The sequence below is a fragment of the Triturus cristatus genome, chromosome 1_2, assembly GCF_964204655.1.
Source record: "Triturus cristatus chromosome 1_2, aTriCri1.1, whole genome shotgun sequence".
Lineage (NCBI taxonomy): Eukaryota > Metazoa > Chordata > Amphibia > Caudata > Salamandridae > Triturus > Triturus cristatus.
In genome coordinates this window covers 87,931,151-87,946,309 of record NC_140580.1, presented here as the reverse complement: position 1 = coordinate 87,946,309, position 15,159 = coordinate 87,931,151, and the positions used below count along the sequence as shown (strand labels likewise).

The following is a 15,159-nucleotide window of genomic DNA, read 5'->3' as shown; positions in this document are numbered from 1 at the left end:
TCCGGACCAACTGAGCCATATCCCGTGGCAAAATTTACACTCAGCAAATTGCTGTCCCCAGTTGTTTCAGACGATTGCAGCACTGGAGCCTGCAGAGTGGATAACTCTATTGCATTTGAGTTTACGTCAGTTACTAATGTCTGTGCATTATTGCTGAGCTGAATTAAGCCCCAGCTGGTTTTGCCTCGAAAACATACTTGTTGATTCTGGTTTCAAAATATTTTTGTCTGATCTTAGAATCGCAGGATGATGCTTTTGACCCTTATTAGATTTTGTGTGCAGTCGACTTAGGGTTGATGCCTCATGAAAGGAATAACACTTCACTGGGGCTGATCACCTGCTGTCACTGTTCAGTTACCCTTATGTTATCAATTACTCAGTTTGATTCTCATGCAGGGCACAACAATATGTACTAAACAGTGCGTGGGAGCACACAGGAAATCCTCAGATGTTGAAAGCGGCACCCACCACTAGAAGGCTGCTTCCACAGCCCCCAGGGAACCACTGCCCTAAGAAATGTTTAATACTCCTCTCAAAGGGGCTCTAGCTCCTGCTGGTTGTGCCGATTTTGCTAGTATAAAGTCCTATTTCAGCAATGCCAAATAGAAGTATTTTAGTATTATGCCGTTAGGAGAGGAAACAATAATTGATAGACACGTTTGAATGCTTAAAATTTTAAACCATATTCCACAATCTGCAACAATTATTATCTGGCACCAGCGTACTCTTGTTATTTGGTATGCAGAGCTCATACCTTTTGCCTCAGCTTCTCGTCTCTTCTCTCCATGCAGCTCACGGCTGGATGTCGCCTCACTGATGAAGAAAATTCGAAGGGGGCAGCTGTGAGAGATTGTTGCGTATTTTCTATCTCATTGTTGTAGTTGCTTGCCTCATGGTCATCGCTGCCACTATCATCGCAGGTGACACCAAATTAGCCAGCTGCTTCTCCCACTCAGGGCCGTGCTGTACGGCTCACGCTCGCACCGCTGGCCAAAATGCCATAATTCTAACACCCGGAAGCACTCAGCCGCCACCGAGCATAATGGGAGCTTCCGACTCTGGTGGCATCATAGTTGTGTTACTGTAAAGCTTGACATATTTAATTTGCATTTAAGTGCCTCGTATATGGTATAAGAAATGTACCGGGGCTGAAAGTTAAATACCACCTGTGCACTGCAGCGCCTAATGTGCCCTCCACAGAGTAGGCGGTGAAACATGACTTCTGGCCTACCATGTGTGGCCTGAATGCAGCAGCCTAAGATCCTGCTGTCAAACGTGTCAAAGTAATCATGTTTTGCGAGCGGGAAACCCTCCTTTTAAATATTAACTCACCACTAAGTCAGCCTTGTTGCCCACAAGCAGTGGCGGCCGCCACATACAAAAGGTAGTGAGGCGGGGGGGGCATGTGGGAGCACGGGTGGGAGAATTAAAAAAAGATAAAACTTACCGCTTCCATGTCCCAGTAGGCACTGGGGCTGCATCAGACTCCCTGTCCAATCCCCACACTTCAGAGCAGCGCAGGGATTGGCCTGAGCGGGCTGAAAAGACGCCCTGCTCAGGTCAGGGAGTCTGTGGGGTTTCTCCAGCCTGGCTGCTCAATGTAGCCGGGCTGGAGAAACCTAAGTGTGCATGTGTGTTTTGGTCCACCTGTAATGGCTGGCCAAACACATATGCGCACATAAAGAATGCACATAGCACTATTCCTACTACCCTCTCCCATGCCTCGGCCCCACCCTTCCCTGCAAATGCTGGCTGATCCAGCTGCTTAAAAAAATAAAACGATAATCAAATATCATTTTATTTTTTAGCTGCTGCTCTGCCTGTGGGGCAACGCTCCTCCACCATTGCAGAGGGTCCGAGCCGCCCCTTCTCATAAGGTAGGGCATCTGATGTTTAATAGAGGAACATGTGCAAAATTAAAATTGGCATGCTCCTCCAGTGACCAGCCTCCACAAGCTATTTTCACTGGCGAGGGTGTAGATAGATCCTAGAAAATGGCAAATGCAGATTATAAACTTTTTTACTTGATGGGAACTGGCTAAAATAGTCATTCAAAGACTATTTTTCATATTTATTAAAAACCCAATTCATTGGTGGAATCAGATTTGTAATAAATACTTAGGAAAAAAGTAACCTTTAGAAAGTTAACTTTTTCCCTGCAAGATGCCCCTGTAGGCTAAATTGTATTAGCTCTCCAGCAGCTGCCCAGCCACTGCTGGAACAGTGCCCTAGATATGGGGAGAGGTGTTTTTCTTCCCCTTGCAAGAAGGCCAACCATGTGGACCCAGGTACGTCATTAACTTGTAAAGGGGCCTTCCCTTTCACAAGATGATGTAAAGTGAGATGTAGATAATATTATCCTTACTCCTCCTAGACACGTTGGCACCAAACCCTGTGTAGGGAACGCAACCCCCGGAAACAGGTTTGAATGGACCACAAAAGAGGGGACTGCTAATTTTCCTGATCACACCTCACAGGGGTTACACAGGCACTGCACAATGGGAAAGGGGGTTTTCCAGCTTAGATTTTAAGAGCGAGGGGCATTGTGGGATTGTGTGCAGTAGGGCATACAGGAACTACAGAAAAAGTGGGTTGGGTTGCCCCTGGGAATGTGTACCCCATTGGTTAGGGAGGAGTCAGGAATCACCTCCATCCACTAGCTGGTGACAACCAAGGCACCATTCTTAGTACACTTTCTGGACCTCAGAAAGCACTGGACCTGCTGTCTGTGACTGAGAGGAGCTCTTAAAGACTGTCCTTGCTCAGTATTGTACCCATCACAAAGAAGAAGTCTCCAAGGGTTGGTGGCTGATCTCCTGTGTGGCTAGAAGGAAACAACAAGCTGCAAGAGGCATTTTTCCTGAAGTGACCAGTACAAACTGCACCTGGACTGGAGGTTGTGGTAGCCTCTGCTAGAGTGAGTCCGGACCCAAAGTCCATCCCCTGAGGTCCTGGGAGCTTTAGAAGTGACCCAGACAAGGTGCACCGGAAACCCTGAAAAGGTGGGGACTGGTGATTCAAATTTGCAAAATGCAACACTTTTTGTACTCCTTTCACAGACTTAGACTTCTGTTAACTTGTAACTGTTGAAACGTTCTCAGTACGTACTAAAAGACCTAAGTGTTGCCCAAGACGGAAACATAATTTGTTCCGAAAATGTATTTGTCCAGTTACCTCAAATCTTATAATACAGCTACATTTAGTGGGCAAAAAAGTGTATGCCTCTCAGATAAATTTAAAGTATGTACATCTAGAACGTATTGAGGAATGTTGTTCAGTAGGTGTTGAAGCCATACATGCATTGCATAGACTGAAGGGTATAATTATATGTCTATAGTATAAAAGTAGTCCTCCATTCATCACCTGTTCCGATCCTTAAAAGATTACTGACACCTCTAAGTTCCAGCTTTATGAAGATCTTTGCAGAATGTACTAGATCTAGCAAAACTGGACTCAAGGGATGGGGATTTGTGTGGTGATGGTGTTCAAATCTGTAATCTATGCAAGGAAAACATCCTCTTAAGCCTTTAGTACAAAAAAATATAGGTGCCCCTGCTGGAAATGTGGAATGTTGTTAAAACTGCAAGTAATATGCTCATCGAGATATTTTTTCAGACCTTTGTTGTCTTTCATCACCAAAGGTAAATCCGGCCATTGGATATTTTTACATCAGGTACAAGATCTTTGGCACAGTCATATTCACATTGTGATGATAGTTCATCCGTACTCCTTTCACAAATGACACCTTTAATCTCTGAGTAACCATTAGGCAAAACTATTTGATCAGGAATAGGGACTGTTGTTGTACAACAAACTATAGTTTGTATTGTGGATTTTGGAGTGACTGAAAAACAACGTAACCTATAGTGTTTGCTATAGGTCATCTGTAGGGTTATGTTGCCTCAAACAAGGAATATTCAGAAATATTCAAACGTTGGAGGCATCAATTTAATAGATTTGCAGTGACCCAAATCAGTTGCCATAATTAAGGACTGTATTTCAAAACATACCTGTCATGATGCTAAAGACCTTCTAGTTATCCCTTGGATTCTGTTTGAGACTTCTTGCATGTTGGAATATGATGATTCTTGGAAAAAACGCGATTGATAAAACAGCCAAATGCTCCAGAATCCAAAAAAGCTAACATTCTTAAGGGTTTTTTAGCAGAGGTAATATGCAGATTCATTCAGTAAATGAGCCTAGCATCCTGCAGACACTTGCAAGGTGATTTTTTTGACTTGGGTCACCATCTAAGGGAAAGTAAAGGCGTTTCCCTCCGTTAGTGGACAGCTTCAAACAAAATGGACAGATTTTCCCCAGTGTAGGGATACACATTTCTTCTTGCTCCTCTCTTTTTTCAGTTTGAATAGACTTCTTAATACTACTAATTTGCATTGGTTCTGCCTCAGAAGTTGAAGTCATTGAAGGAACTGGATTCAAATGTGTCAGAGAAGGAGGAAAGAGTCTCTTCTCTGACCTAGTTTGCCTTTCTTGATATATTTGGAGTTTCTTGTCCATAGATTGATGGTTGTTGTTGGACAGATAGCTACCATGGATAAGGTGTCCTTGGTTCATCTATTAATCCCTGATAAAAAGTAGTAGCTTCCGCCATCGTCCACTATGCCTCTGATTTAAGCTGGGAAATTAGCTCATGTATGCTCTGAGATATTTTGATCCATGCCTCAAACTCAACACTCCAATATGTGCCGAAAAAGTTGTTTCCTTTCCACCAAACAAGGCTTTAAAATGTGCTTTGAACATTACATAGTTCTGTGATCGGGCTGTGATTAAAAGCTAAAGGTGTGGTCCAAACTAGGTTGTTCTTTGAAAAATAGTATAAGATGAAAGCCGACTTTGCGAAATCACTTTGAAACTGTCAGATCATTGCAACAAACACAGAGAACTTTGAGCTATGAATTTGTGGTAACTATGTGACTCTCAATAACGTTTCTGGGAGACTTGTACAGGGCCAGCTGGCACACACACTGAGAAACATCTGTAGGTGGAATTACATTGCTTCTGGGTATTTGTGGATCAGTTGTGGATGATCCAGGCAGGGTCCCACCTCCTTCAGGGATTTGATTAAGAGGATCTAATAAATATGCCTGTTTAATACGTGCCCTCTTTAAATCATTCTGGATTTCAGCTATGGAATGGTGCATAACTTGTAGAGGTTTCTGATCTGCCAGCACCTCCCAATTTCTGGCTGAGTCGGCACTCCCAGCACCTGAGTTGTGATGCAGTTTGCTGTTGTGTGATTTTATGCTAAACAGGCAACCGAATGTAACCCCAGGGATTGGAGTAGAAAGTAGAGAACAAAACAAAAGGACATTGCCACCATTTGTTTCAGCTGCTTTTAAGTAGAATTATTATTCAACCCAGATCTGTGACTAGGGGTGAGCATCTGAAAGGTTTCAGTGCTCCATCCATCATCTCCTTGTGTTTGCTTTGTTCGCCCTAAGTCGTCAGGGTATGCCCAGACGTGGGTCCCTTGCTCGCTTTGCCACTGGATTCAAGCTAGCCTGACTGATGAGGGCTGTTAGCCCGCAACCAGTCCCAGGAGGCTTGTATTCGGTCCAGAAAAGACATGACTTGGCAGTTCGGTCTGCACTGTTCCCATTGGGTGCAGGGTCAAGACTGATTTGCAAATGGCTGGGTCCAAACTGGAATGGCATGGTGAACAAAAAAACGTTGGATTTAGGACCAGATCTCTGTACTGGGGTGAATGTATGACATTGTTCTGCATTCTGTCCATCAATTGTTCTTTCCCATTTGTCACCCTGAGTGGGACGGGTATGCCCAGACGTGGGTCCCGTGCTCTCCATTCCCTCTATCCTGGCTGACGAAGGCTGAAAGCCTGAAACTGGTCCTAGGATGCTTTTTTCCAGTCCAGGGAGGACCTGGCCTGGCAGTTCAGGCTGGACTGTTCCCATTGGGCGCAGGATCAAGTCTGATTGGCATTTGCCTGGGTCCAAACTGAAATGGCATGGTGAGCAAAAAACAATGGATTTAGGCCCAGATCTCTGTACTGGGGTGAATGTATGACATTGTTCTGCATTCTGTCCATCAATTGTTCTTTCTGCACAGGATAAAAGGAATAGCCAAACAGGAAATCCACCACAGATTCAATGGCCAAGACTGGAAAAATCTCAGGCAGAATAAACAAAAGAGGCAAACACCACACAATCTTCCACTGTGAGGGAAATGGTGAGAGGAAAACATACATGTTGGGAATGGTAAATGATATGCAACATTAACATCACTGGGAATGTGTCACAAAGCACAATGTTGCTAGGTGGTCTGTGAGTGTCACACCACTGCTCTAGAATGTGTGCTTCTCTGGTGCCCTGAACTCCCACCCACCACAACCAGAAGCCCTTTCGAAGCTTGGCACCCCAGTCGCCACTGACCAGTCCTTCTCATGTAGCATGTTCAGAGGAGGAAGCGACCCACTGCTGCACAAAACCTCCCCAAGGTGTAGAGCACAATTGAGTGTAGGGGCGCACTTCCAATGCAGTGCATGGACACCTCACCATCCATGGAGTGCAGTAGAGGCTGTCTTTAGGCACACTAAGATGCGTCTACATGAGCTAAAGAGAATATACTGCCTTAAGCTGATCTAAAATGTATCTCAATGTATATTATTTATCAAAACAAAACCTTTGACTGACAGCTAAAGCTGTCTCTAGCCTATATCAAAACCTCTTCCTTCAAACCATTCTCAGAAACCCCTCTTGTCACCTGTACTGCAACAAAGCCATGCAAAGGCAGGCGCATAGATGTAATGCTGACACCGCGTTTTGCCTCATAGTAGAACATGAGAAGCAACACGCTCATTTATTAATTCATACCTGCGTGTGCAGGAAAAATCATCTGACTTAAGATGTCAAAAGCTGTGCTTTTGGTGTCTAATAATGTCTTATAAAACATGTCACTATCTTTTTAAGTCGTACGTTATACTTTCCAGAGCAGATTAACGTAGCTTGTTTTTTACTTGATATTTACTGAAGTAAAAGTACATCACAAGAATGTCTGAAATGTCTCTATACATTCACTAGAGCAGCATGAATGATTCATTCTTACCCATATCATTCTGTCCCAATTCCTCTGTTGAAATTGGAACGTCTGGAGGGGGTGGGCTGGTTGTGTCATCTTGCTGTACAGAGATGAGGTCTTTGCTGTTTTAAAAAAATATATATAATGGAGGGGGCTGGATAAGCTAACAATTTTGTTACTGTTCTCCCACAACCTTCAAAGAATGAATTTGCAATTTTTAAGTCTGTTTCTCCTAGGGATGTGCTGAGAACTCCATACATAGCGCTAACAGGAGGTCTTACACCCGAGGAGGCAGCAGCAGCGCGGCTTCACAGTCATAAGGTAAGCTAGAAATACTTCACCCTCTATGACTGACTGTCTTCTATTTTTTGTAAAGAGCAATATCCTCAGAGAGCAGTAGTGACACTATTGAAGCAGGACTTGTAGCTGATACATATGTATGCATGGTGCAGGTGGGCTCTAATTGTGTTGGACGTTGACTAATTGCCCTCTAATAAAGCCTCAGATTCTGATTACAATACCCACACACAATCCACATAGAAAAATATAATACTTTGTGTAATCTGTGGAAGATGATTCTGCTCACATCACTGTTGCAAACTATGTTCTATATTACTAAACATAATCATAGGAATGTGCATCTTTTTGAGTGGCCCAAGCAATTCCTTGACAAGGCCTTCCCTTTGAGTTCAATTAGTGGGAGGCTGCTATTCAGACTCCCAGTGCATATGCTGTGGTCCCTAAACATGGTGAAAGACTGGCTACACCCAACTGAAAGAGTTACATTTTAACTAATGCTACAGTAATATGGTACCAGGAGTGCACCAGTGTCATCAAGTTAAATGCCACGCGGGGGCAGCAGTGTAAATCTGCACCATCCTCATAAGTGACTTCAAAAATAGGACTTCAGGCATTGCAGTGCAACTCTGAACTGTTGTGTGCAAAGCTGCAGCAGACAAATGCAAAGGAAAATTATTTTGATATTCACAAAAGCAACTTTGAACATTAGCTATTGTACCTGTATGTAGTGCTATGAATGTCTAGGTGCATAATGCATGAAAGGAGGACAGGTCTAATACATTGCACTACATAAGTGTTTGACGACGTTTACTATGGTAATGGTATTTTTTGTCAAAGCTCCATTCATTCACACACCATTGTAATATCCACTCTGGTAAATTCAGACCTAACCATAGTGGCCCAGAGAGTGTGCCATTTTGAAAGATCCTAAGCAGGGTGTTGTGCAATTAAGAGGCTACTTCAGAAAAGGGATGGTTGGATTGTGTACATTTTCTAGGGATTGGGTTAAGGTGTATCTCCAAATACTGGTTAGTGGCCAGTATAAGAAAACCTACCACCGGCAGCTGCTCGAAACACAATTGGATTTAGGGAAGGGCAGATATCCTCTTGTAATCAAGGACTGAAATGGTTCTCATGGGCTAGTCGAGCTAGACCCCTGTACCCCCAGGATGTAAAAGACAATAAAAGTGTTCCACTGCGAAAGGCTCAGCTAACCAGTTGGGAGTGAACTGAGCTGGACTTGGCTCAAGCCCTTGATGGAGTGAATGTTTGAATATGTTTTCCATTGCTATATGTGACATTGTTTTCTGGGAGTCTTGACTGGCAGTCAGAGACACTTAGGGGGTAACCAATAAAAAATATCCAACACCTTGAAAAACGTGACTCTTAGGCCCTCCTTGCAAGTTCCCCAATATCTCACCCCATGATTCTACCCATCAGTTGCCAGTATCCAGGGCATCCATACCTCTGAAGGATAAAGTTACCAGGCGTTACTAATAGGACTCTGATAGTCCTCTTGAAAATGAGGAACTAGCTCAGGAATAGGAATTTCCAGTTACAACTCCTAGTGATTCCTCATTTCCCCCGCTACTAGAGGCTCCACCCTCTTTCGGCAGATGGGTATCTGGATAAAACACCACAGATTCAGCGAGTTGCTGTGAATCTCATAATCCTAGTTCGACCAATAACTCCTGTTACCTGCCCAATGGGGATTAAAGAGGACCTTGTATTGAAGCACATATCCATTTTACTACTTGTGGAAGATAAGGACAAGGTGCTAAGTGTACCAGAGAAAGGTGTGATCTCTGTGGCAAGATTTCCTGATTCATCCCACACAGAGATTCTTAATGCAAAGAAAAAAACTTTGGCAAGACCTCGCAGAGAAGGTATCTGGCCTTGTAGATCCCGGTCTAGTTAAAGCATTCAGCCGTGTCTGAGCTCCAAAAAAAAAGATTATTTACTATGGACCCCGCAAGTAAGAATTGGCAACAAGTGATCCAAGCAAGGAGAGGACCTCAGCTGCCATGTTCATGAAGTGTGTTCTCCCCAGAGCTTTTGGTCTCACATCTCATGGCTGCAGCAGGATCCCAGAACCCGAATATGTGATTTTGTGAATACCCTCTCAATCCTTCCCTTTTCTATTGGCAGATTAGGGTCTCTGTAAAAAAAGCTAAATTAGAGGTAAAACCTATAACACCTGGCCGGTTTGAACTGCTAGGCTTGCACACCTTGGCTACATTGCAGGCAGTCTGTAAATGCACATCAGTCCAGGTCAACCACATCCATAAATATTATGAAGTTTCTCCTTTACTTAACAATATAAAAAGTGATACACCTGGTTCCTTCAATCTGATTTTCACCATTTGGTAGACATTTTTCTAATACATTTGTCACCATTTTTTTTTAAATTGGTTGGTTGATTGTGCTGCTTTATTTATTTATTATGTTTGTCTGCTTAAATACTTAAGAGGCACTTTTCTGGGAGAAATCCTGGAGCCCAATAATTAGGCGTGGTCAATTTTCATATTTTGTTTTACATTTTGTAGTTCAAATTAACAAGCCAGAAAAGGGATTCTTCTACTTTCTGCCACAGCTTGCTTTTGTGGTGGATCAGCACCTTTAAATGGCCTTTCTCCATTATGTGTCTGAGGAACTTACAAAATGTAGTGCAACTTCTTTGCGCATCCAAACAAAGGTATTATTCATCATTTGAGGGTCATCCTTATCGCTGTTCTGCCACAAAAAGGGAACATTTAAGAGAAGCGCGACATGCAATTGAAAGCATGCCTCATTATATTCACCTGAAGACTGGCTGAAGTGCACGGGGTTCATAATTTTATTATTTAGGAGCATGTCCCCAATACCTGTTTCACAGTGTTGCACCAGAATCTAGTGGAAACCAAACTGACTGACCATGGGGAGTGTGGAATTCAAGATGACACATGGGTCTGCCTCATGTTGTCTTGGGACTCAAACTATGATCAGTGGGACGGCTGTCAATATGGAAAGGAAGGTAGGAGCAAAAGTAACTAAAAACATTCTATAAAATGTCCCAAACGTCTGGGAAAGGAGAAACCAAAGTCTCTTCTAGGAAGCAGAGGAAGAGAGAGAGTCGGCAGAGGGAAAGAAACCATTGATCCCTTCAAAAAAGTGTTATGCTTAGCTGTCTGCAGCTAGAGTAAAATAGAAGAAATTCCTCCAGTTCCTATAAGTACCCAAGCTGTGGACAATCCATCGGCATTGCTGGTGTACATATTGGGTTGGAAGGTGATGCAGAGGAAGTTGGCAGAGGCTATACTAATTTCCGGAGTTTGGGCCTGGAAGTTGAATTAATGACCTGCCTGCACCATAACATGGTTTAATAGTGTCATTGGGTGTACATCAGTGAGTAAGTTCTGACCTGAGTCTCAGACAGACACAGGAGCCAATATGACCACTGTCATGTGCAAATTATGGTCTCCATAGTATATCATCCTTCATGAGCTCTACTGTGTGGTCAGTGCAGACAATGTGGTGAAGTACCATCCTATAGCTATGAGTACTTTGGAGTGGGCGGTCACTGGTCTTAAGAAAATAACTGTAAACCCAGCCATTCCTGTAGAATGACTATTGAATAACTGCCTGAAAGAACTGCATGGACAGATGTCAAAAGACTGATGCTTGTTGGACTGACTATGGTGGTGCTTGTGGTCAACAGAGCCCAAAAGACCCATTAGGGAAGTCATGGGGATAATGGCCCAAGAAATTCTCATCTTCAGGAAGGAGGTTGTCTCTGGGGAGGAATATTTGGACAATGAGGGGGAACGTAGGTCTGCCATGGAATTATAAGCTGCAGGAGGGCCGGCTCAGCCTGAGCTAGAGTGAGACATTCCCGCTGCTCCGTGCAGAGAAGGCCTTAAGAGGAAGGCTGGATAAACACAATTGGAGGGAAAAGCAGACTGTTAAAAGCATACTTGTAGTATGGTGTCCTTTACAGTGATCTAGAAGTCCCTTAGCATGGAGCTGCTAGGAAATGGTGTGCCCGTACTACAGTACTTTCTTTGTGTTCATTGTATCCCTTTGCCTGGACATTCTGGTGTGATCAAGACTTGCAACATGTTAGTGTGTTGTTTGTTGTTTGTTTTTACTGGAACAAAATGGATCCAGAATGAGGGTTCTGTTGCTTCTGCATGACCTGTTAGGCTAATGAGGAGGACAGTGCAAGAAGCTCAAGGTTGCACTGCAAGTGATAAGCACACAGTTAAAGAGGATGGGAGTTGATCGTGTGGTGCCGAAGACACTAAGCCATCTCTGGGAGCATTTTAATTCTGGTGCTTGTGCATCACAACACTGGATAGCCTGAGGAAGGTGACTGCATCATAGTAACTAGATTTTGCTGGTTACCTTTAGAAAAGTAAGGTTCTCCAAGAAGGTTGTTTCAGACGGGGGGGATAAACGTCATGTTGGGATACCTAAAACTTAATTAGTGCATGTTATTTATACATTGTTCACACCTGCTAACACCCAGACCAGTGGCTTAAGAGATTCAACAGGACCCTGAAAGGCCAGATTATGTGGTTGGATGCACCCTACAGGGTGAGGTGGCACATATTGTTACCATGCCTGCTGTTTTCCTACAGGGACATTAGGTAGAAAGTAGTGGGCTTCAGTCATTGTGAGCTTCTTTGTGGGCACCTTGTTGGAGGCCCCTTGAATCTTAAGATAGAAGTATGGGAGAAATATCTCAGGCAACACATACTAGCTATGGCTAAGACCTAAGGTGACGCATTTCCTGAAATAGGCCTACAACAATCTGGACGTGAGCCAATGGCTCATCATACCTGTGATATGAGCAGAATGTGACTGGTTAAATACCAGCCTAACTAGAAGGTGTGGAGCCTCAGGCATTCCAAGAAAAGTAGACTGGATATAGACTCTGGTTCAGATGATGAGTGAGATGACTTCACATTGTGGATCTTGCCACTCCAAGAAACCATCGCAGAGTGCTGCACCTCAGCTGTCTGAAACCCCCACTAAAACAATGTCAACAAGATCATGTTGATAGTGACTGATGGAGGAGAGGAAAAAGAAAATTAACCCTTTCCAGATGTCCTGTCATGCAACGGGCAAAACACCTCAGTGGGGGGGGGGGGGGGAGGGGGGTAGTCTTTTGTGTCAACCTAATAGAAGAGCAGCATCAATTTTGTCACCAGTTTCTGAGTCAGTTCTCAGGGACACCTGGGCTCACTAATGTATTTGTCCATGACAATGACACACATGGAAGCTTGCCTGTTGAATGAATCTACAGGGTGTCCTACAATTTGAGGGCCAGCTTTAAAGTGGAAGTCAATACAAGCAACTGATTCCTCTGGTGGTCCTTGGTCCAGAGTGGTGGATCTGGTACTTAAGGCCACCTTGCAGAGGAAGAAACCAGATCTGAGGTTTTGTATGAATTACAAGGGTTTACCCCTGTTAGCAAGATAGATACCCATGCCAGAACCAGAGTTTATGAATTTAGTTACAGGCTGGAGGCTGTGACCTGTGGTGACGCTTGTTAAGAGAAACCTTCAGCCTCCAGAGAAACCTCCAGCCTCTAGGCCCAAGAGTCCAGCTCGTCACACCTTAGGAGCCTCTCATGACCAGTTTCAGATGAAAGCCAATTTAGGGAAACACCACGAGCAAAGTTATATGTCTTACTTCTCCCTTTCTTCTTTCTTTGTTATTTTCTCTCCCTCACCCCTTTCTTCTATTTTTTTATTATTTTTGCATTTATTTTGATTCTTCTCCCCTTTTGCCCTACTTTCCTTGCCTACTTTCCCTTTCTCTCTCTTCTTATCTTTTTGGCTCTTTCTGTTCTTTCGTATTTTTCATTTGCTTCTCACAGTTTCCTCCTTTTCCTTCTATCCTTTCCCTCATTCCCTTGTCTCATTGTTCTCCTTTCCCTCACCCCTTTTTCTTCTTTTTCCTTTTTCGCTCTTCTTTTTTTCTCTATCACCTTTTTTGTTTTTTCCTTGCCTTCTGTCCTATGCCTTTTCTCCTACCCTTTTCACTCCTTTTCTTTTTTCCGTTGTCCTTTTGCTTCATTCCTTCTCCTTTTTAATTTTGTCCTTTCTTCCTTTACACTTTTTTTTCTTATTCTGACATTCTTCTCTATTTCACCACTCATTATTTATCTTTAATCCCTTCCTATTTTCCTTCTGTCTTTCCCCCTTTGCTTCTCCCCTGTCATTTCATCATTCTCATTCTTCCCTTTTTTTCTATTCTGTTTTTATTAACGAGAGTGTTTCGGTCACTACAGTACAAAGAAAGATTTGTACTACAGCACAGTTTCATGAACGAATTCAAATACATGTCATAGTAGTATGTACACAGTAGAGATGAGCCCAACAATAGTATTAGAGTCAAGGCGATAATGGTTCATCAAGGGGGGGGGGGAGAAGAGGGGGGTTCACAAATATTGCCACGATACACATTCCATTCATCCCATATCGCCATCCATTTTCGGGGGCAGCCGCGCGCAACATAAACAGTCTTTTCCCTGAGCATACTCCAATCAATGTCCGCCTTCCATGCTCCCAGTGTAGGTGCCACAGTCGCTCCCCATAGCCTGGCAATGTTTCTTTTGGCCACCATTTGGCCCAGAGTCGGCCAGAGTTTGCCCCTGCTGTTAAGGGCTGTGGGTTCCCACACATTCAGTAGGCACCGCTTGACTTCAGGCCGGATTGCCACACCCCACACTGTACTCATACACTCGTGCACCTCCCTCCAGTATTTCTGAATCAGTGCGCACTCCCATATAATATGCAGGAAGGAACCCTCAAGTCCACATTGTCTCCTACACAACCCTTCGTTAGCCCTGCCCATGTGTACCAGTCTGGGACCCGAGATATAGGCCCTGTGTAGGATTTTTAATTGGACCAGTCTCAGTTTAGATGAAATAGCAACTTCCCGGGGGGAAGACACCGCCTCCTGCCATTCTTCATCGTCTAATTCTTGCCCATCTCTTTCTTATCGGCCCCTCAATGAGACAAGGGGATCCGGTGTATTGTTTATGAGTTTCTTGTACGTGAGGGAGATGACCTTATCTGGGAGGTATCCGTCAAGCAGTACATCCTCGAGGGGGGAGGATTCCGGTGGGGATGTTCCTTCGGGGAGATTAGTTTGAAGAGTGTCGGACTTGCATATATCTGAAATATTCCACGTCGGCAAGTTTGTGCATTTGTTGGAGTGAGGCAAAGGAAACTACCCCATCTGGTCTTCCCTTTTTCTTCATTCTTCTGTTTTTCTCAATTCTTTATTCATTTAATTATTTTCTTGTTCTTCACTTCCTTCCTTGATAGCTTCCTTCCCTGTTCTTCTCTCTATCTCTTAATGTATTAATTAATGGCCATGAACATGTAGGTGGCTGCAGAAATATGTATATATCTATAATACTGCTGTGGTTCCTCATGCGTTGATGCTACCAACATTGGAGAAACCCATAGTCCTTTCTGACTCTGAAGCGAATATGCTGTGACCTCGGTCAGTGTTGTGCCCAAATCTTTATGACAACGCTACCCTTGCAATATAGATTATCAGACCTGAAGCAATATGATGAAGAAAACAGCAATGAAAAAATTGGAAGTATATGATGATGCAGATCTTTTTTTGGACCTCCAGGAGGCTTGTGACCTTGACACCTCCATAGATACTGGACTCAATTATCCATCTGACCCATCTACAGAGAAATCTGCCTCTTTCACTATTGTCATTAGAAATGCAGCAGAAGATCTTGACCTCCAGCTTGTCTCCTTGCAATTGAACACAAATGTATTGACTGAAGTG

At 43.6% G+C, this 15,159-nt stretch overlaps 1 protein-coding gene across 1 annotated transcript in view; it reads left to right on the top strand.

The window, feature by feature from the left end:
* BTBD16 (BTB domain containing 16) overlaps positions 1-15,159 on the top strand; it is a 654,256-nt gene that overhangs the window by 51,999 nt on the left and 587,098 nt on the right. The window contains exon 2 of the mRNA XM_085614582.1: positions 7,293-7,377. Within this exon, the coding sequence (XP_085470708.1) occupies positions 7,293-7,377 (85 nt within the window). The remainder of the gene's footprint in view (positions 1-7,292; positions 7,378-15,159) is intronic.